This window comes from Oncorhynchus gorbuscha, linkage group LG21 (assembly GCF_021184085.1).
Source record: "Oncorhynchus gorbuscha isolate QuinsamMale2020 ecotype Even-year linkage group LG21, OgorEven_v1.0, whole genome shotgun sequence".
Lineage (NCBI taxonomy): Eukaryota > Metazoa > Chordata > Actinopteri > Salmoniformes > Salmonidae > Oncorhynchus > Oncorhynchus gorbuscha.
The window spans coordinates 13,857,424-13,879,919 of record NC_060193.1 but is presented as its reverse complement, the minus strand read 5'-3'; the positions used below and the strand labels follow the sequence as shown (position 1 = coordinate 13,879,919).

General features: G+C 44.7%; 1 protein-coding gene across 3 annotated transcripts; it reads right to left on the bottom strand.

The window, feature by feature from the left end:
• Positions 1-3,891: 3,891 nt before the first annotated feature.
• On the bottom strand, positions 3,892-17,543 carry LOC124007786 (lysophospholipid acyltransferase LPCAT4-like). 3 transcript variants are annotated; one of them, XM_046318547.1, is made up of 14 exons: positions 17,433-17,543; positions 16,824-16,928; positions 14,392-14,758; positions 12,065-12,177; positions 11,534-11,594; positions 11,165-11,223; positions 9,848-9,882; positions 7,813-7,867; positions 7,616-7,698; positions 7,311-7,436; positions 6,882-7,035; positions 6,614-6,706; positions 5,091-5,226; positions 3,892-4,725 (listed from the first exon to the last, which is right to left on the bottom strand). In XM_046318547.1, the coding sequence occupies exons 2-14, from the start codon at positions 16,911-16,913 to the stop codon at positions 4,508-4,510; spliced, it is 1,590 nt and encodes a 529-aa protein (XP_046174503.1). In that variant the 5' UTR covers positions 16,914-16,928; positions 17,433-17,543; the 3' UTR covers positions 3,892-4,507. The 3 variants fall into 3 exon arrangements, with proteins under 3 accessions (XP_046174503.1, XP_046174502.1, XP_046174504.1); XM_046318546.1 differs by lacking the exon at positions 17,433-17,543 and adding an exon at positions 17,248-17,423; XM_046318548.1 differs by lacking the exons at positions 14,392-14,758; positions 17,433-17,543 and having other exon boundaries at positions 16,824-17,423.
• Between the last annotated feature and the right edge of the window lie 4,953 nt (positions 17,544-22,496).

Below are 22,496 nucleotides of genomic sequence, written 5' to 3'. Positions count from 1 at the left end.
GGGATGGGGATACCCCCTGCACCGTACCCATCCAGTCCTTCATCATGGCTGTCTCCTGCTCCACCCCCAGAGGCGATCCCTTCCTGGATGCTCACCTGACAGGCTGGGTTAGGGACACCCCGAAACCGGCAGGTGAGGGAGATCCAGAGCCTCTACCTCTATGGGCCACTGCCTCTCTCTCAGACCCCACAGATGAGCCTCAAATTGGGGAAGGGAGTCTGGAACACAGGCCTCAGCTGGAGGAAGGTCCTAGACTGGATGTGACTGGGAGAGGAATGGAGGTGGACGCAGCTGACAAGGGAGGTGAGGAGGAATGGAGGGTGATAGACACTTCGTCATTCGACGGGCCCAACACTGAAACATCTGATAGTTTCAATGCTAAAACATTAGACTGTGTGAATAGTTCAGCTTCAGATGGCAACAAAGCTGAAGCTTCAGACATGCATATCAGTCCTCAAGCTTCAGACATACGTGTCAGTTCTCAAGCTTCAGACATGAGTATCAGTCCTCAAGCTTCAGACATGAGTATCAGTCCTCAAGCTTCAGACATACGTGTCATTTCTCAAGCTTCAGACATGAGTATCAGTCCTCAAGCTTCAGACATACGTGTCATTTCTCAAGCTTCAGACATGAGTATCAGTCCTCAAGCTTCAGACATGCGTATCAGTTCTCAAGCTTCAGACATGAGTATCAGTCCTCAAGCTTCAGACATGCGTGTCAGTCCTCAAGCTTCAGGACTGGACCGTGCCAACGTTAAAGCATTAAATAGAATTGATCTTAAGGTGACAAATGTGTCTGAAACAAATCTTCCAGACAATGTCAACACTCAGGCAACTAACAGTGCAATTGTTCAAGCAACAGACACAACCATCACTGAAGCACCTTGCGTTACTAACTCTGGAAGTTCAGCCACTGTCAACGAAAAGCTAACAGACGTGATCCCAGCCACCGAAGCCTCTGGTATCACTGAGTCATGTGGTTCAGCTGGTGGCAACAAACCGTCGCCGGACTCTCCTGCTATTGACTGTGTGAAGGAGTTCGCTGACCTCAGTACAGTTCCTATTATCACTCAGGTGGACTCAGACATAGAGAGCTCACCGCCATCCATAAGCAGCAGAGATCCTGGATCAACCCTACTGTCAGACTGTATGAGTGAGACAGTTGAAGAAGCCTATCCTAGAATGGAGGAAACATGGAACCAGCCTATAGAAGGGGTGAACTTGGATAAGTCTATGTCCGATAGGCAGGCTTCCATACCTGGGCTGCTCCACCCTCACTCTGCCTGGGATGAGTCCACTCCACTCCCCCTGTGTCTGGAGGCTACAGGGGTCAACAACGACCAGCTCCAGTCATACACGCCCAGGGACAGCACAAGGGAGACGGCCAACATCTCTACCGCACACACCCTCCTCACCCTGGGGCAGGTTGAGGTGGAACACTCCCTCACCCCAGCATCTCGTGGAAGTACAGAAGGAGAGACAGTTTTGGGTGGCACCGAGGGACAGATGGAGAGTGATGGAGAGAGAGAAGACGGGGTGGAGACAGGAGAGGAGGCGGAGATGGAGGTAAAAGAGATGAAGCAGCAGAAGAGAGAGACTGAGTCGGAGGTAGAGTCCACCCAAACCGGTCAACGGGCAGATAGAGGGAATACAGAGAGGAGAGAAAAAGACGAAGAGAGAATGAAGGAGAGGAACGAGATCGTTGGAAGACTTGAAGAGACGTCAAAGGCGAATCCAAGCAGAAACAGCAAGAGGTCAACTAGACATCAGAAACAGAGAGATAGTAGACGGAGGAAGGACACCATGAAAACAGAAGAGGGGAAGAAAGAAATAGAAAATGAAAAGGAGGTAGTAAAGAAAACTGAGCAAATGGAAATGAGGGAAGTAGCAGTTAGAGAAGAAGAAGAGGGGGAAGTAATAGCAACCGAAAACAAGATGGAAGAGAAAACAGAGAAAAAGAAACAGAGACCGTCAAGGAAAGGACGAGAGAGACAAGCTGTGAATAGAGAACGGGCTGAAGAGAAAGAACAGAGTGACAGGGCGGTGCAGACGGAGTTCAAGGCTGCTACTGCTCCTAATATTAACACTGATAGAGTGAAGGTGACACTGAAAGAGCCTCAACAGCGTCAAGGCCAGAAAACGGAGGCAGACAGAGAGACGTTGAAACAACGGGACGAGGCAAAGGATAAGACACAAAAGCCAAGTACCATGACAGGACCTATGATAAGAGCAAGGAGGAGTAGCAAAGCTGCAGAGAAGGGGAAAGAGGAGTCATCGAAAAGGGCGAAGAAAGAGACAGAGAAAGAGGATGAGGCAAAAAGGACAGAAAAGCCCCGTTTTATCCCAAGTCCTATGATAACCACAAGAAGGAGGAGCAGAGCAGCAGAGAAGGAGAAGCCCAAACCAGGAAACACAATGAATAAAGTGACATCTGTGGAGATGGATGAAGAAGACAGCGAGGGAAAAGAGCAAAGACCTGAAAGGCCCAGAACTCTAACTCCTGTGACAAGAAAGAAAAGAAAAGATGCCGAAGAGAAAAAAGAAGGGAAGCCAAACACAAAGAAAGAGACAGAGAAACAAAGGGATGAGGTAGAGGAGAGGACTGAAAACCCCTGTCCCATGACTAGTACTGCGACAAGCCGTATGATCACAACTAGAGGGAACTGGAGAGCTGAAGAGTGTAAGAAAGAACAGAATCCGCACACAGCTCAAAAAGAGGCCTTGGCTACTACCCCTAATATCTACACTGATAAAGAGAGGGAAGAGGGAGGGAGAGAAGAGCGGGAGGACGTGCCAACCTCAGGGAAGGTGACGTGGAGAGGGCTCAGTCCTATGACAAGAAGGAAATGGGGAAAGAACGAGGTCGAAAGGAAAGACGAGAAGGAGCAGAGCACAGCAAATATGGAGATAGATGGAGAGATGGGGAAAAAGGAGAGAGAGACGATTGAGAAGCCTAGTCTTAGACGTCCTGTGACTAGAGCAAGAAGGAAGGGTGTAGAGGGAAAGAAAGAGGATAAACCAAAACCAGCAGAGAAAGAGACAGGAAAACAAGGGAACAAGACAAAGGAGGAGAGGACTGAAAAGTCTTTTCCTATTCCAAGTCCCATGGCAAGAACGAGGCATGCTAAAGCCGTAATGGGCTGGAAGGAGCAGAAGGAAGAGTCCACAAACACTGCAGAGGAGGAGACGGGGAAAGAGCAAGTGACAGAAAATCTGAAAAGTAAAACTATCAAGGGGGAAGGGACTATGGAGAACGATGCATTCATAACCAACAGGGGTCTAAACCGTAAAGGAATGAAAAGGAAGGCAGGAGAGAGTGGGGATATGGGAGGGAAGGAGGAAAGACAAGTAGTGGTTCAATCTGAAGAAGGGAGCCATTTAGGATTTAAAAAGCTTCAAACTAAAAACAGGAGAGGACTAACGGAGGAATCCACCTCCTCCTCCAAAGGACAAATAGAGACGGTAGAAACCGATGCTAAGATAACAGGAAACAAAAACAAAATAGAGGTAAAGACCATTCCAGCATCCAGAACCAAACCCAGTGAAGGGAAAAGGGAGATGGAAACAGTTCTGTCCCCTGTAACTGAACGGAGGGCAGGAAAAACAGAGGGAGGAAAAAGAAAGGGAGAGACCATTCATCCTCCCATCCCAGCCAAGCTCAGTCAAGTAGAGGAGGATGAACCAACACAGGCAGAGGGGCACACATCTGAGGAGAAGAGAGAGAAAGTAGAACCCAAGAGAAAGCCAGAGATGGACAGAGTGAGAGAGAGATGGAGCCAGAGAGTGGGTAAAAGACAGAGACTGAGTGAGAAAAGAGGGCGGAAGGATGGGAGAAACAAACTTCAAAGGAAAAAGGCCTCTTTAAAATAAGGCTACAATGAAACAAAAGGAGTCCAAAGGTTTAATGTTCAGTTTAATAGATTAAATGTAAAATACAATACAAAATCCTGAGAATAGTAATTTACATAATCATTTGGTTTGTATATTTTGTTCATTAAAACAATACAAATTCACATACCACATCCCATTTCAAGCAGTATAAAATAAGACAGACACTCTTAATTTGATTAAAATCATTTTACATTTATAAATAAACACTACCGTGATACTATTTTCCCAGCATCTTGACAGGCAGATCCAGAGAATTGTGTAACAATCATAGCTAGCTATGTAGCTATGACATTGTAAACAAGTCTTAAAAGACCACATATAACCCATCTGAAAGACATACGTACTAGTTCACTAGGAGTCGTTCCCTTTGATTTCTTAGAGAACAGCGTGTTATATTCGCATTACTGTCGATACTGTTGAGCTGCCTTAGGTTTTTCTTCAATTTCACAAAATGGCGTAAGCCCCATTAGAAATAGAATTCCTAGAAGGGTCTCCCCATTCAAGTCGATGTATAACCGGCAGCCATTTTGTAAGTAAGCCCACCCATATAGATTAATCTGTAATAACTGCCCAGTCCGTTCTAGGAATTCTATCAGTATGCTTCAGAGTTCCTTCACTTAGTCGTTCTTCTTACTGGGCAGAGGAGAGCCGTTATCAGCCGTTTTGTAAGGCAAGGCCGTTCTGTTGTCGCTAGGCGATCCTGCATTGTTGTTCCCTGCCTTCCCTTTGGTCAGAGGAGAGGATGATGGTGTGGACTCCATCCCCTCAGGTGTGAAGTACTCGCTGATCAGTTTCTGATAGGTGGGGTGGGTGGTCAGCACACTGAACAGGTCTTCTGTAGAAATACAACCACATAGCATTGCAGTTCCAAGGGACAGTGGGACGAACAACAGGACATGGCTTTCACAATTCATCTTTCCTCGATTCCTTGCATCTGCTCTCCTTGCCTCCTTCTCATTGGAGAAAAAGGTCCTTGGAACTTCTCGAATGCTGTTGAGAAGGAGGCGAGGAGATGGGTTGCGAGGGATCGCAGAAAGACGAATTGAGAAACAGCCATAACTAGGGTCAAATCACAGACTTGGTTTGTGCCCAACAAACAGGCGGAGAAGTTTCTAATACACCACTAATAATCAAGATACATTTCAAGTTATTCATGTATTTGAATGTCAACATTGTTAGTGGATGGGTGCCTGGGCTTACGTTCGGTGGGCGCTCCTCTCAAGGACAGTTCAGTGTACAGTTCCTCTGTGTGGTACTGGGGACTCCCCACTAGCGCCCCCATCAGGTCAGACACGCCCACTGCAGTCAGACTGCCACTACACTCTCTGTCATACAGCTGCAGACAGTTTACACTGGGTTCAAATATATACATTTATGTAAATATACACCATTTATATACTCTCTATGTAAAATATATTCATGTAGTATATAGGTTAAAGCTTCCTCTTTATACCATAGTAACCGGACATACCGCCTGGGTGCCAGTCTATTTCTACTCCCTTGCCAACTCCTTATTGAATTGTCATTCCAAACATGTTGGAGTTGACAAGAGCACTAACCGATCTGGGATCCAGGCTACGTATAGTACATACAGTTATAGGTTCAAACGTATAACTTCATATCGTACATACCAAGTATAACTTCATATCGTGGGGTTCTACATCTACTCTACACACACACACACACTGGGGTTCTACATCTACTCTACACACACACACACACTGGGGTTCTACATCTACTCTACACACACACACACACACACACACTGGGGTTCTACATCTACTCTGGGGTTCTACATCACACACACACACACACACACTGGGGTTCTACATCTACTCTACACACACACACACATCTACTCTACACACACACACACACACACACACACACACTGGGGTTCTACATCTACTCTACACACACACACACACACACTGGGGTTCTACATCTACTCTACACACACACACACACACACACTGGGGTTCTACATCTACTCTACACACACACACACACTGGGGTTCTACATCTACTCTACACACACACACACACTGGGGTTCTACATCTACTCTACACACACACACACACACTGGGGTTCTACCTCTACTCTACACACACACACACACACTGGGGTTCTACATCTACTCTCTGGGGTTCTACATCTACACACACACACACACACACACACACACACACACTGGGGTTCTACATCTACTCTACACACACACACACACACACACTGGGGTTCTACATCTACTCTACACACACACACACTGGGGTTCTACATCTACTCTACACACACACACACACTGGGGTTCTACATCTACTCTACACACACACACACACACACACTGGGGTTCTACATCTACTCTACACACACACACACACACACACACACTGGGGTTCTACATCTACTCTACACACACACACTACTGGGGTTCTACATCTACTCTACACACACACACACACACACACTGGGGTTCTACATCTACTCTACACACACACACACACACACACACACACTGGGGTTCTACATCTACTCTACACACACACACACACACACTGGGGTTCTACATCTACTCTACACACACACTGGGGTTCTACATCTACTCTACACACACACACTGGGGTTCTACATCTACTCTACACACACACTGGGGTTCTACATCTACTCTACACACACACTGGGGTTCTACATCTACTCTACACACACTTGGAGCAGAACTTACAGTGAATGCAGTGTGAAGGAGGGACTTAAATCCCAGAAGCCCAGAGACTGATGTCACACTTAAATAGATCTGTCTGAGGTCCACCTCGTCATCCTGGAACACACACACACGTACTGTTAACACATACACAGAGTATGCAAAGTACACAACACCAAGGAATACTTATGGAAATCTACTACTTCAGTACGACACAGAAGCACACACACACACACACACACCACACTTGACGCCGGTTGGTGGTGGCCATTTTAACCTTGGAGTAGTTTACCTTGGAGTAGAGTCCACAGATCTTAGCAGCAGTCTGTCTGTCTGTCAGTCCCAGGAGTGGTGCCAGCTCATCCACACCAGCCCTCCAACCCTGTTCTGACTGACACCTGTCAATTATCTTACTCAGTGCTGCCTCCACCTCGACCTCTCTGAGACTGAGGATGGAGAGAGAGAGAGAAAGATGAGGGGGAGAGAGAGATAAGAGGAGCAGAGAGAGCGAGCGAGCGGAGGGAGATGAGAGAACAAGCAAGACAGAGATGACAGGGGCAAGATAGAGTGATAGATGAAAGGGGCGAGAGAGAGAGAGATGAGGGGCCCAGCAGCAAAGGGCGACCAGCTCCATATTAATGCCCATGATATTGGAATGAGATGTTTGACGAGCAGGTGTCCACATACTTTTGGTCATGTAGTGTACACACACGTCTCTTACCCGTCTTTATGCAGCAGAGAGAGAGTTTCTCTGGCAGGTGGTTCTAGGGGGAGGGAGAGCCCTCCCAGTTTTCTGGTAGGAACACGCCCCTCCATCACATGGTCTGTAGCCGGGATGCCCAGGGTCCTGATAGACACAAGAGGTTACAGATGTTAGAATCATCTACACAAATTCATAAAATACATGCATCCAAAGCAAACAGATAGCCAAGTATATATTATGCAAATACAGAGGCAAAATAGACCACAACATGCCAAACAGTGGGAAACGTCCACAAACTACACACAAACGCTGTGTAGACTCACTTGGCCATGAGTTTCTGGACATTGTCTGCATACAGATTAGGGTCATCCTTCTCCTCCTGGGAGGGGGTGTATACTGGCAGGTACTGTAGCCAATAAGAGAACATACATTTTTTACTGACAGGTATTACAGCCAATGAGAAAACAGGAAATTCTTCTTCGGTGAGTGGTCATTCTGATTATGGACAATATGGCCTTACCTCAACAGTAACGTTAGTGTAGAGCTGAGAGCAGGTGTGCCACAATGCCTCAACCCTGGAGGAAAAAAACACTCCCACCAATCAGTGAAATATCATATATTGACAACTTGTTTCCAATAATATGTATGTTAAATTGAGATTTGATAATGAAGTTGATAATGAGCTCTGGCGCTCATCGGATGTGGCAGGGCTTGAAAACTATTACAGACGACAAAGGGAAACCCGGACGCGAGCTGCCCTGTGACGAGAGCCTACCAGACGAGCGTAATGCCTTTTATGCTCGCTTCAAGGCAAGCAACACTGAAGCATGCACGAGAGCACCAGCTGTTCTGGATGACTGTGATAACGCTCTCGGTAGCCGATATGAGCAAAACCCTTAAACAGCTCAACATTCACAGAGCTGCTGGGCCAGACGGATGACCAGGACGTGTACTCTAAGCATGCGCGGACCAACTGACAAGTGTCTTCACTGACATTTTCAACATCTCCCTGACCGAGTCTGTAATACCAACATGTTTCAAGCAGACCACCATAGTCCCTGTGCCCAAGAATGCGAAGATAACCTGCCTAAATGACTACCAAACCGTAGCACTCACATCTGTAGCCATGAATTGCTTTGAAAGGCATGCCTCACATCAACACCATTATCCAAGAAACCCTAGACCCACTCCAATTCGCATACAGCCCCAACAGATCCACAGATGATGCAATCTCTATTGCACTCCACACTGCCCTTTCCCACCTGGACAAAATGAACACCTTTGTGAGAATGCTATTCATTGACTACAGCTCAGTGTTCAACACCATAGTGCCCACGAAGCTCATCACTAAGCTAAGGACCCTGGAACTAAACACACCCCTCTGCACTGGACTTTCTGACTGACCGCCCTCAGGTGGTGAGAGTAGGCAACAACATGTCTGCCACGCTGATCCTCAACACTGGGACCTCTGGGGTGCGTACTTAAATCCCTCCTGTACTCCATGTTCACCCATGACTGGGTGGCCAAACACGACTCCAACACCATCAGTAAGTTTGCTGACAACACAACAGTGGTAGGGCTGATCTTCGACAACGATGATACAGCCTATAGGGAGGTCAGAGAACTGGCAGTGTGGCACCAGGACAAAAACTTCTTCCTCAAAGTGAGCAAGACAAAGAAGTTGATCATTGACAACAGGAAAAGATGGGCCGAACAGGACCCCATTAATCTTAGATGGGGATATAGTGGATCGGGTCGAGAGATTCAAGTTCCTTGGTGTCCACATCACCAACAAATTATCATGGTCCAAACACACCAAGACGGTTATTAAGAGGACACGACAAAACCTTTTCCCCCTCAGGAGACTGAAAAGATTTGGCATGGGTCCCCAGATCCTCAAAAAGTTCTACAGCTGCACCATCGAGAGCATCCTGGTCAGTTGCATCACCGCCTGGTACGGAAACTGCTTGGCATCTGACCGTAAGGCTCTACAGAGGGTAGTGTGTACGGCCCAGTACATCACTGGGGCCAAGCTCCCTGCCATCTAGGACCTATATAATAGGCGGTGTCAGAGGAAAGCCCATAAAATTGTCAGAGACTCCAGTCACCCAAGTCATAGACTGTTTTCTCTGCTACCACACGGCAAGCGGTACCGGAGCGCCAAGTCTAGGTCCAAAAGTCTCCTCAAAAGCTTCTACCCCCAAGCCATAAGACTGCTGAACAATTAATAAAATGGCCACCACCCCTCCCCCCATTTGTTTTGTACACTGCTGCTACTCGCTGTTTATCATCTATGCATAGTCACATCAAATTACCTCAACTAACCTGTACACTGACTCGGTACCGGTACCTCCTCTATATGGCCTCGTTGTTATTTTATTGTGTTACTGTTTTATTATGTTTTACTTTAGTTCTTGAACGGCACTGTTGGTTAAGGGCTTGTCAGTAAACATTTTACGGTAAGGTCAACACTTGTTGTATTCGGCGCATGGGACAAATAAAGATTGATTTGAATGATTATTAGACATTTTTATTTCATATAGATGGTGTCTTACCAGGTAGTTCCCCTGTGGGTCCAGCGCACAGTATCCTAGAAAGTAAGCATGTTTTTAAAAAGGCATAGAAATAATAACTCTAGAAGGTGAACTGCCATGTGCAGACAGTATATCACCCATGGGCCTACGTCTGACTGTACAGGCATGCTGTGGGGCCAGGAGAGTTCCAACATCCAAAAATGAACTATTTAGAAACTACATGCTAGTTTTTTTTTATACGACAAGGTAGGGTGCTCTCAGTCACAATTCCAATGCGCTCTGGGTTAAAATCCCACAAGCCCAACCTTAGCCATTAGTGGGGGGAAATGTAAAACTGACCCAAGATAAGCATCTAGTGCCAATGTCACATGCACACGTACAGTGCATAGTCTTTCTTTCTTGCTAGCTCTAACCCCAACAATGTAATACTAGAAATATCAACGTAGAACAAAACAAGATAAACACAAGTAGCAAGTAAGCATACTATATACAGGGTCAGTTCCAATACCATATTTACAATGTGCAGGAATACTGGAGAGATGGAGGTAGATATGTATAGGGGTAAAGGTACTATATACAGGGTCAGTTCCAATACCATATTTACAATGTGCAGGAATACTGGAGAGATGGAGGTAGATATGTATAGGGGTAAAGGTACTATATACAGGGTCAGTTCCAGTACCATATTTACAATGTGCAGGAATACTGGAGAGATGGAGGTAGATATGTATAGGGGTAAAGGTACTATATACAGGGTCAGTTCCAGTACCATATTTACAATGTGCAGGAATACTGGAGAGATTGAGGTAGATATGTATAGGGGTAAAGGTACTATATACAGGGTCAGTTCCAATATCATATTTACAATGTGCAGGAATACTGGAGAGATGGAGGTAGATATGTATAGGGGTAAAGGTACTATATACAGGGTCAGTTCCAGTACCATATTTACAATGTGCAGGAATACTGGAGAGATTGAGGTAGATATGTATAGGGGTAAAGGTACTATATACAGGGTCAGTTCCAATATCATATTTACAATGTGCAGGAATACTGGAGAGATGGAGGTAGATATGTATAGGGGTAAAGGTACTAGGCAACAGGATATGATAAACAGAGTAGCAGAAGTGATTGTATGTGAGGGGATGTGTGTAGAGTCAGTACAAATGTATGTATGATTTCACCCTACACCTTCCGCTGCGTCGGTGTGTAAACTACGAGTGACAGTGCTGCTTCCCCCTGACAACATGCACCCCTGGAGCCAGCGCTCCCATCCCTCCGTTCTGACACTCAATTTCTCTGCTGTATCCCAATACTGACGCAGTCCAGTCTACTCACCAGTTTGTTGGGGTAGTGCAGCAGGACAGGTTGGACTGGGACTCCAGCTAGGAAGGCACCTAGGAGGGAGACAGAACAGCAAACCAGTCAGCTCACCCCCCTCTGTAACACAACACACCATCCATTACTTTAGGTGTAGAAGAAGCAACATTCTTTATGATGTTCTCACCAACCCGGGGTTCAAATACTATTTTAAATTATCTCAACTACTTTATCTGGGCTTGATTGAGCTTGACTGGCACAATGGAACCAGTAGAATAGTCACAAAAGTGCAAACCCCGCCCATCTGGCACCCTAGGCAGGCTAAAGCAAAGGCAAAAAGCATTTGAAAGATTTCAAATATTATCTGAACCCAGGTCTAAATCTCACCAGGTTTGAACTTTATGAGAGTGGTGCCGTTCGTCGTGGTGCCTTCTGGGAACATCAGCATCTGGCCATGAGAGAAAGGGAGACTGTTTGATGAATAGAGACAATGAGAGCGATGGGAATTTAGAAAGCAAGGGAGTTCGTAGAACCAGTTCTATGTTGTCCCATCAGGAAGGTTCATTCGGAGGAGGGACTGATGAAAAGAGGTGTGTTAAACCAGTTCTATGAAAGCCGTCCCTTCATCAGTAAAGTTCATTGTTGGCCGCCAGTAACATTATTCGAACATGACATACTGGTATTGCAAGTCAACAAAGTTGTAGTGCTATATGACGCAAGACTGATGCAGTGAGGTTCATGTGTAACTGGTGGGATGTGAACCAGCGTCTTCTGTCTTAACCATTAGACCAAGAGGAAATCATTGTAGTCTGCTAGCAACAATTGGGTTTGCATGTCTCAGGCAGGGCTTCTATGTTACACCAGTTCCCCCATGAGCCTAATTTGACCTTTGACCCCTGCCCTCTGATCCCTGCTTACCTGTGGCCAGTAGCCATTGGAGTTGAGCCTCTCTTTGATCTGAATGACAGCCCGTTTCCTTGATTCTGGATTCTTCCTGTTTACCAACACTGACTGGTTAAACTCCAGGAGGGCTGAGAGAGAGAAAAGACAAACCATACAAACGGCTGTTATAATGTGACATAGCCAAATTGACATGATAATTATATTCATTAGGACAAACGCCACTGAAGTGCTACTGAAGAGAGGAGAGGTAGAGACTTAAACTATATAGGGAGAGAGAACAGACAGGGAAATGTGAGAGAGACTAGAGAGAACAGACAGGGAAATGTGAGAGAGAGAGAGAACAGACAGGGAAATGTGAGAGAGAGAGAGAACAGACAGGGAAATGTGAGAGAGAGAGAGAACAGACAGGGAAATGTGAGAGAAAGAGAGAGATCAGACAGGGAAATGTGAGAGAGACTAGAGAGAACAGACAGGGAAATGTGAGAGAGAGCGAGAACAGACAGGGAAATGTGAGAAGAGACTAGAGAGAACAGACAGGGAAATGTGAGAAGAGACTAGAGAGAACAGACAGGGAAATGTGAGAGAGACTAGAGAGAACAGACAGGGAAATGTGAGAAGACACTAGAGAGAACAGACAGGGACATGAGAGAGAGAGACACTAGAGAGAACAGACAGGGAAATGTGAGACTAGGGAACAGACAGGGAAATGAGAGAGAGAGAACAGACAGGGACATGAGAGAGAGAGACACTAGAGAGAACAGACAGGGACATGAGAGAGAGAGACACTAGAGAGAACAGACAGGGAAATGAGAGAGAGAGAGAGAGACACTAGAGAGAACAGACAGGGAAATGAGAGAGAGAGAGAGAGACACTAGAGAGAACAGACAGGGAAATGTGAGAGAGAGAGACACTAGAGAGAACAGACAGGGAAATGTGAGAGAGAGAGACACTAGAGAGAACAGACAGGGAAATGTGAGAGAGAGAGACACTAGAGAGAACAGACAGGGACATGAGAGAGAGAGAGAGAGAGACTAGAGAGAACAGACAGGGAAATGTGAGAGAGAGAGAGACACTAGAGAGAACAGACAGGGAAATGTGAGAGAGAGACACTAGAGAGAACAGACAGGGAAATGTGAGAGAGAGACACTAGAGAGAACAGACAGGGACATGAGAGAGAGAGACACTAGAGAGAACAGACAGGGACATGAGAGAGAGAGACACTAGAGAGAACAGGGACATGAGAGAGAGAGACACTAGAGAGAACAGACAGGGACATGAGAGAGACTAGAGAGAACAGACAGGGAAATGTGAGAGGTGGCAAGGAAGAGGGAGGAGAGGAGGAGATGGAAAAGGTGAAGGAGAAAGATGGAAGGTGGGGAAAGAGTGCAGGACAAAGAGACAAGAGACTAAGGGGGGGAAGGTGTGAAAGAAAAGGAGGGAAAATACAACTTTAGCACACATTCAGAAGAGGGTCATGAGAGTTGTGTTCAAATATTCATTAGTTCCTTGTGCTGTTGGACTACTAAATGCAAAGTAGACTGTATCGGTATATGTACAGTGCCTTGCGAAAGTATTCGGCCAGGTCTTGGTAGATTTGCAGTGGTCTGATACTCCTTCCATTTCAATATTATCGCTTGCACAGTGCTCCTTGGGATGTTTAAAGCTTGGGAAATCTTTTTGTATCCAAATCCGGCTTTAAACTTCTTCACAACAGTATCTCGGACCTGCCTGGTGTGTTCCTTGTTCTTCATGATGCTCTCTGCGCTTTTAACGGACCTCTGAGACTATCACAGTGCAGGTACATTTATACGGAGACTTGATTACACACAGGTGGATTGTATTTATCATCATTAGTCATTTAGGTCAACATTGGATCATTCAGAGATCCTCACTTAACTTCTGGAGAGAGTTTGCTGCACTGAAAGTAAAGGGGCTGAATAATTTTGCATGCCCAATCTTTCAGTTTTTGATTTGTTAAAAAAGTTTGAAATATCCAATAAATGTTGTTCCACTTCATGATTGTGTCCCACTTGTTGTTGATTCTTCAAAAAAAAATTACAGTTTTATATCTTTATGTTTGAAGCCTGAAATGTGGCAAAAGGTCGCAAAGTTCAAGGGGGCCGAATACTTTCGCAAGGCACTGTACTTATCTAGTGCAGTTGGGACAGTGGTTGTTTGTGAGTGAATGTATTAATGATGGACTGACTGGGTTAAATGTGTATGATGTGAAAATGTATGTGATTATTTTAATGAAGGTGATGCCAAAGAAAAATGTATACCCTGTCTCTTTAAAAGGGCAACTTTGACCCAGAAACTCTCCAAGTCTCCCACAAAACACTCACCCCCTATAACGGGAATGCTTTGGTTCTCTGATCTAGACACCACCGTAGGCAGCTGGGTTTCCGTCAGCACCAACATATCCAGGAAGCTACTGTGAGGTGCCACTGCCAACACAGGAGCCTCCTTATGCCCTGCCCTACAACCTTTGACCCGGAACCAGAAGAACCCCAGGAAGAAAAACACTGCCCGGCTAAGGAACCAGATGATGGGGTGTAGTAACCATCTCCTCCACCCAGTCGTTACTGGCCGGGACCGTTCCGCCTCTGAGAGGCCAGCCAATCGGAGCCGGGCAATAGGCCACATGATCAGGAAGCAGAGGACAGCCAGAAAAACTCGTATGGGGACGAGGATGGAGCCCAACACCATGCCCTGTGGATGGGAGGGACAGGGATATGATCATATATGGAGGATATTATGTTGCGTAGGGTAGGTTGAAGTCAGAAGATGACATACACATTAGCCAAATACATTTAAACTCAGTTTTTTGTTTTAGGTCAGTTAGGATCACCACTTTATTTTAAGAATGTGAAATGTCTGAATAATAGTAGAGAGAATGATTTATTTCAGCTTTTGTTTCTTTTTCAGTTCCGTCCACACATTTTCTATGGGATTGAGGTCAGTTCTTAAGCCATTTTGCCACAACTTTGGAAGTATGCTTGGGGTCATTGTCTATTTGGAAGACCCACTTGCGACCAGCTTTAATTTCCTGACTGATGTTTCGAGATGTTGCTTCAATAAATCCACATATTTTTCCCACTCATGATGCCATCTATTTTGTGAAGTGCATCAGTCCCTCCTGCAGCACCCACACAACATGATGCTGCCACCCCCGTGCTTCACGGTTGGGATGTTGTTCTTCGGCTTGCAAGCCTCCCCCTTTTTCCTCCAAACATAACGATGGTCATTATGGCCATACAGTTCTATTTGTTTCATCAGACCAGAGGACATTTCTCCAAAAAGTACGATCTTTGTCTCCATGTGCAGTTGCAAACCGTAGTCTGGTTTTGATTTTGGAACAGTGGCTTCTTCCTTGCTGTGCAGCCTTTCAGGTTATGTCGATATAGGACTCGTTTTACTGTGGATATATATATAGTTTTGTACCTGTTTCCTCCAGCATCTTCACAAGGTCTTTAGCTGAGGTTCTGGGATAGATTTGCACTTTTCGCACCAAAGTACGCTCATCTCTAGGAGTCAAAACACTTTTCCTTCCTGAGCGGTATGATTGCTGCATGGTCCCATAGTGTACATACTTGCGTACTATTGTTTGTACAGATGAACGTGGTACCTTCAGGCATTTGGAAATTGCTCCAAAGTATGAACCAGACTTGTGGAGGTCTACAATTTTTTTTTCTGAAGTCTTGGCTGATTTCTTTTGATTTTCCCATGATGTCAAGCAAAGAGGCACTGAGTTAGAAGGTAGGCTTTGAAATACATCCACAGGTACACCTCCAATTGATTCAAATTATGTCAATTAGCCTATCAGAAGCTTCTAAAGCCATGACACCATTTTCCGTAATTTCTCAAGCTGTATTGAAGGCACAGTACATTTAGAGTACGTAAACTTCTGACCCACTGGTATTGTGATACAGTGAATTACAAGGTAAATAATCTGTCTGTAAACAATTGTTGGAAATATGCCTTGTGTCATGCACAAAGTAGATGTCCTAACCGACTTGCCAAAACTATAGTTTGTTAACAAGAAATTTGTGGAGTGGTTGAAAAACGAGTTTTAATGACTTCAACTGTATCATACATGCATTGCACACAGAGACATACAACCCTTTCATATTTATTTGGACAGTAAAGCTAAAACGTTTAATTTGCCTCTATACTCAAGCATTTTGAATTTGAGATCAAATATTTCATGAGTCGACAGTACAGAATGTCACCTTTTATTTGTGGGTTTGTTATTTGTTATTTTCATTCAAACCTGTTTTATTTGAAGGTGTATAAGTATTTGGACAAATTCCCTTATAGTGTATTAAAGTAGACAAAAGTTTAGTTTACGGTCCCATATTCATAGCACGCAATGACTACATCAAACCTGTTGACTACCAACTTGTTGGAGGCATTTGCATTTTGTTTTGGTTGTGTTTTCGGATCATGTTGTGCCCAATAGTAACTGAATGGTGAATAATGTAGTGTCATTTTTATTATAAATAAGAATATTATATATTTCTGAACACTTCATTTAATGAACTACATTCAAATGTGGACGCTACCATGATTACAGATAATCATTAATCAATCGTGAATAATGATCAGTGTGAAAGTGGTATAAATATAATGTAGCCTGCCGGGCATGTGGAGATCCATAACGCCCACTGGCGGCTGATCAGGTTAGGCATAATGGTGAGAGGTTAGCATGTTTTGGAGGTATGAGATCGTTGTGCAGCTCTTACCACATTTCCTCAAGCATAATAAGACAACTCACCCTTATTAACTGCGCCCTGGTCAGTTTCAACGTGTGCACAAATGGGTGTTGGGAAGAATAAGTTGCTTGGTGACTGTTCTGCCTCTCCATGGCGACTAGGCAAGCCTTGACAGATCAAACCAGATTTCAAATGAACCCTTTCAGCTTTGTTCTGTGAGGTATTCACTGAATGGTAATACATATGCCGTAGAGTCGAAAGTTAATTCCGCTGCAACTGTTTTGCTTTGCATAAAACCTGATATATCAAAACATGTCTAGATACAGAGAGCGAAGGACAGGAGACCGAGTGCGAAAAACCTGGTTGGATAAAAAATAAAAAAGACTAGTCCAAAATGAAAACTAGCCAAGTTATTCTGCCCTTGAGTTGCGTTCCCATGCAAAACTAGACAGATAGCTAACAACTAAGTCTTCAATAATCGGTTACCTTCTAACAGGATGGCAGCACACAAGTGAAGACGTGAACCCGTACAAAACAAACAAAAAAATCCCAAACGTTGATTTATTGTACTACAACACAATGAACGTTATAAGAAAGGTGCGCTAGCGTCCTTGCATATAAAGTAAAAGAATAACAACAACCTGGGTAGTTAGTCCATCCTTTTAACATACCACACCTGTCACGCCCTTCAGAAAGACTCCGACAATGGGAGGATTCGATTATGCTGAGCCGCGAGACACCGGTCTATCGACTGTGACGTGAACGGGGAAAAGCGGTAAGGGAGGAGTACCTACTCAAAAAGAACAATAATATGTGCTGCTTGGTCATTTTGTTAACAAGGCAGCATGGTGCATTGTCCAGAAACGTACATATCATTTCCATAAAGTATATATTTTTTATTTTCAAACGACTTTTCATTGGTAAGGCAGATATGGCAATACATTTAGCATATGCTACTCATTACCCCACATGCTTAATTACATCACTTTTGTTTTAAGCAGACGTCGCCGTGGGCTTTGAACGGGCACCTGGCTCACGCCTAGGAGGCAGCCCGGTTCCAAAACGTATGCGATCAAATTTCACCCGGTGCAAAACACGCCACACCAGGCTCCCGAGACAGATTAATCGAATCCCCTCACTGACATCCACGCAACCACGGTTGTGGCATCAAGTCGAACCGGTTAAAAGGTCGGTCACAGGTACAACATGTTTAGCCTATTGGCCTACACGCCCAGTCGAACGACAGTCATCTAATTAGGGTGTTAAAGTTAATTTATTGTGCCAAAACAACTATTGATCATTTGTTTTACATTTAGCCCATTTAATAAGCTTGCCAGTAAACATGTTTTGAGAAAATAGTCATCCTTGGCTGCATTGCTAAATGAGTATTGTCTATTCTCATAACCTAATACTGGAGAAATGTGTTCGATTAGAATGTCTAAAGAATGGACCATGGACATCTGTCTCAATCGGTGTAACATCATGCTCCATCATCCAATCTCAGTCAACAACATTTAGGCCTACATAGCAACATGAGATCGGCCATAGAACAAAGAAACAAACAACAAGTAGGTCAATTGTGTGGAGGACCTAATCTGCCACAATTAGAAAAAAATGAATGAATAAATAAAATGTACACACAAATAAATAGACGGATACATTAATAAATAAATACATGCACGTATAAATAGATAGATGCTTGAATGCATCCAAATCATTTCGATAGCATTCATGTATTCATCAATTTATTCTACAAGATTCTGGAGCAACCCCCTGCTCCACCCACACCACTGGCAGAATTCGCGTCACCTTGTGTCATAGATCGATGTGGTGGACGGGGCCCTGACACTCTGTAAGATGTTAACAACAGAGGGCTCAAAATCTAAACCAGACCATTTTCGCTGTTCAGCGGCCAGGCCCACAGCTGCAGGAGGGAGGGATTCAGATGCCTCAATGTGCGCCCCTCTTGTGACAATAGGTCTGGCCTTCGAGGTAGTTCCCATGCTGTCCCTGCTAGGAGTGACAGTATTGTGCTGAACCAGTTGCGTCTCCGCCATCTCAGGGAAATCAGAAGAACCTGGTGGCCTGCTTCCCTGATTCTGACAAGAGTCACTGGAATCAGCGGGAGCCGGGAAAGGTGTATAACCAGGGCATCTAGACCAAGTGGCCCGGGGGGGATATCAAGAACCAGAGGGGGCACCGTGTGTTTCTCTCTGAGGCAAACAGATCCAGCTCTGCTTCCCCTCACTATTCGGGGATGCGGTCACCACCCCCCTCACCGAGGGCTTTCCCTGGACAGCATGTCCGCTGCAGAGTCCCTGGGAGGTATACAGCTCGCAGTGAGGCCAGATTCTTCTGTGACCACGGCAGAAGTGTAAGTGTCATCTGGTGGAGGCGGATGGAACCCAGACCCCCTTGGTGGAACCCAGACCCCCCACAGCTACCACTGTGGTGCTGTCTGTCTGTACCAGCACAGGTTAGTCTCACAGTTGTAGTAGAAGATTTGAGCCCAGCTAGTTGGATTGCTCTTAAGTCCAGCATGATGATGGGGAGTTTGGACCAGCTGGGGCTCCATGTCCCACTGGTCACCCTCCTCCTCAATACCTGTTCACCAGCCTGTCAAGGAGGTGTCTGTTTGGACCAGTTCCCTCCGATGGACTCTGTCCAGGTGTATCTTGACTGAAAAGAATTTCAGTGATTGCTATCTTGCCACTGCTCAGGTACATTCCTTGGACACAGTCAGACGAAATACCAGTCTTCCTTGGGATGTAAAACCCTGAGCATTGAACCAACTCGGCAGGGGTCTCTGCAAGTGTAGAAGGACCAATGGGGTCAGGTGTATCTTGACTGAAAAGAATTTCAGTGATTGCTATCTTGCCACTGCTCAGGTACATTCCTTGGACAGTCAGACGACAATACCTGTCTTCCTTGGGATGTAAAACCCTGAGCATTGAACCAACTCGGCAGGGGTCTCTGCAAGTGTAGAAGGACCAATGGGGTCAAAAAAGAGGCGACCCATCGGTCTCTGACACTGACAAAACATTTACCTTCTGGTTTTGGACAAAAACATTGAGGTGAACTACAATTTCTGGACTTTCTCTTCGTCGAAGTGGGCCCTCATTAGAGACAAGTCGATCCGCATGCCCACGAATATTGCAGTTTGTGTGCGGGCCAGGTGGCTTTTTGCATGTTCAACCTGAGGCCTAGCTCTGAGATGTGCTTCAGGAGAGATGTCGTGTCAGCTTCTGCCTGTTCTCGTGAATGAGCACAGGTTAGCCAATCGTCTAGATAATTTAGTATTAAATCAAATCTAATCAAATTTCATCTTCAGTGCTTTGCCAAATGGCTTCTGGTTGGGGCAATATGCATTACAGTCACTGTGGGGAGCCAGTCAAAAGCGAGCCTGTTAGAATACAACCGGTGTCGACCTTAGAGTGAAATGTTTACTTTACAAGCCCTTAGCCAACAAGCAGCTTTAAGAAAAATAAGTGACAAAGTATTTACAAACAAAATAAATAAAACAGAAGTAAAAAAATAACAAATAATTAAAGAGCAACAATAAAATAACAGTAGCGAGGCTATATACAGGGGGTACCGGTATAGAGTCAATGTACAATGCCAGCGTGAGATGAGAGAGATGATAGAGAAATAAGAGAAAGCGATGAGAGAAAGAGAGAGATAAGAGATAAGGAAGAGAGAGGGTGAAAGATGATTATAATCTGTGTGTGTAGATGGACAGGTAGGATGACTGACACTAGTGAAGGTGAACAGGTGGTCACGGTTCACGTGACAGAGGAATGGCGGAGACTGAGGCAGGAATTCCTTTAAACACAAAGTGGTATATTTACTGGGTAGTTTGTCTGTGCTGCATAACAAACAAAACAGAATAACATGTATCCAATCAAATGAGAAAGCCAAATCATAACAATCATTCTCATCATTAACATAATTAAGTAATTCAGTAATTCCAATAGGAATTCAATATGAAGCATGATTGAGTCATTTAGGATCTCAATCTATAATCTCAATTAGTTTGATATCAGGATTTTTCAATTTAGCAAATAATAATTGTTTCATATTTAATCGTTCCAGGTTTGTCTTCTTATGTTCATGTCATTTTGTTACATTTGAACCATTTTATCAATGGTGTAATACTCCTGTGATGATCTGTTGGTCTGTGATCATTTACCATTTACATAAAACAATAGGTTTGAAGTGTGCGCTCCAAACCATGCTCTGCAGAAATAACTATAAACAATAACTGATGCTCTCCCAACAGCATTAAAGGTGCCCAAGAACACAGTGGCCTCCACCATTCTTAAATGGAAGAAGTTTGCAACCACAAAGACTCTTCCTAGAGCTGGCCACCTGGCCAAACTGATCAATCAGGTGGAGAAGGGCCTTGTTCAGGGAGGTGACAAAGAACCTTATGATCACTCTGACAGCTCCAGAGTACCTCTGGAGAGATGGTAGAACCTTCCAAAAGGACAACCATCTCTACAGCACTCCACCAAACAGCATTTTATGGTAGAGTGAAGCCACTCCTCAGTAAAAGGCACATGACAGCCCGCTTGGAGTTTGCCAAAAGGCATCTAAAGGATTCTCAGACCATGAGAAACAAGATTCTCTGGTCTGAAGAAACTAAGATTGAACGTTTTAGCTTGAATGTCAAGCGTCATGTCTGGAAGAAACCTGGCACCATCCCTACGGTGAAGCATGGTGGTGGCAGCATTATGCTGTAGGGATGTTTTTCAGCAGCAGGGACTGGGAGACTAGTCAGGATCGAGGGAAAGATGGAGAAAAGTACAGAGAGATCATTGATGATAACCTGCACCAGAGCGCTCAGGACCTCAGACTGGGGCAAAGGTTCACCTTCCAACAGGACAATGACCCTAAGCCCACAGCCAAGACAATGCAGGAGTGGCTCCGGGACAAGTCTCGGAATGTCCTTCAGTGTCCCAGCCAGAGCCCGGACTTGAAACAGATGAAACTTCTCTGGAGAGACCTGAAAATAGCTGTGCAGCAACAATCCCCATCCAACCTGACAGAGCTCGAGAGGATCTGCAGAGAATGAGAGAAACTTCCCAAATACAGGTTTGCCAAGCTTGCAGCGTCATACCCAAAAAGACTTGAGGCTGTAGTCGCTGCCAAAGGTGCTTCAACAAAGTACTGAGTAAATGGTTTGAATACTTATGGAAATGTATTTCCATTTGTTAATTATTTATTTTTTTAGCAAAAATGTCTAAACCTGTTTTCAATTTGTCACTATGGGGTTTGTTTGTAAATTGATGAGGGGGGGGGGATGATTTAATACATTTTAGAATAAGGCTGTAACGTAACAAAATGGGAAAAAGTCAAGGGGTCTGAATACTTTCCAAATGCACTGTACAGTACCACCTTGACATCTGTGATCTGCTTGCCTCAATAAATGAATGCTAGAATATTGGTCGCTAGGATTAGCTATTTGCATCTAGTCTCTTAATAATTGCATAACGGTGAAAGTTAGACACGTGTCCATTATAGTCATACTGAGAGGTGATGCAAAGCTCGCTACCTTGACTAGATCCTCCAGAGAAGTACAACGCCTGTTGCATTTATTCACATATTATTGGAGTCAGATTAATGAACGCAGTTAATCGTTATATTGAACATAATGGTTGGATGATTACCATTAACTATAAATGGTGACTCCTCAGTTAACAATAGGGATTTCCACACACCCTTACAGTGGTTGT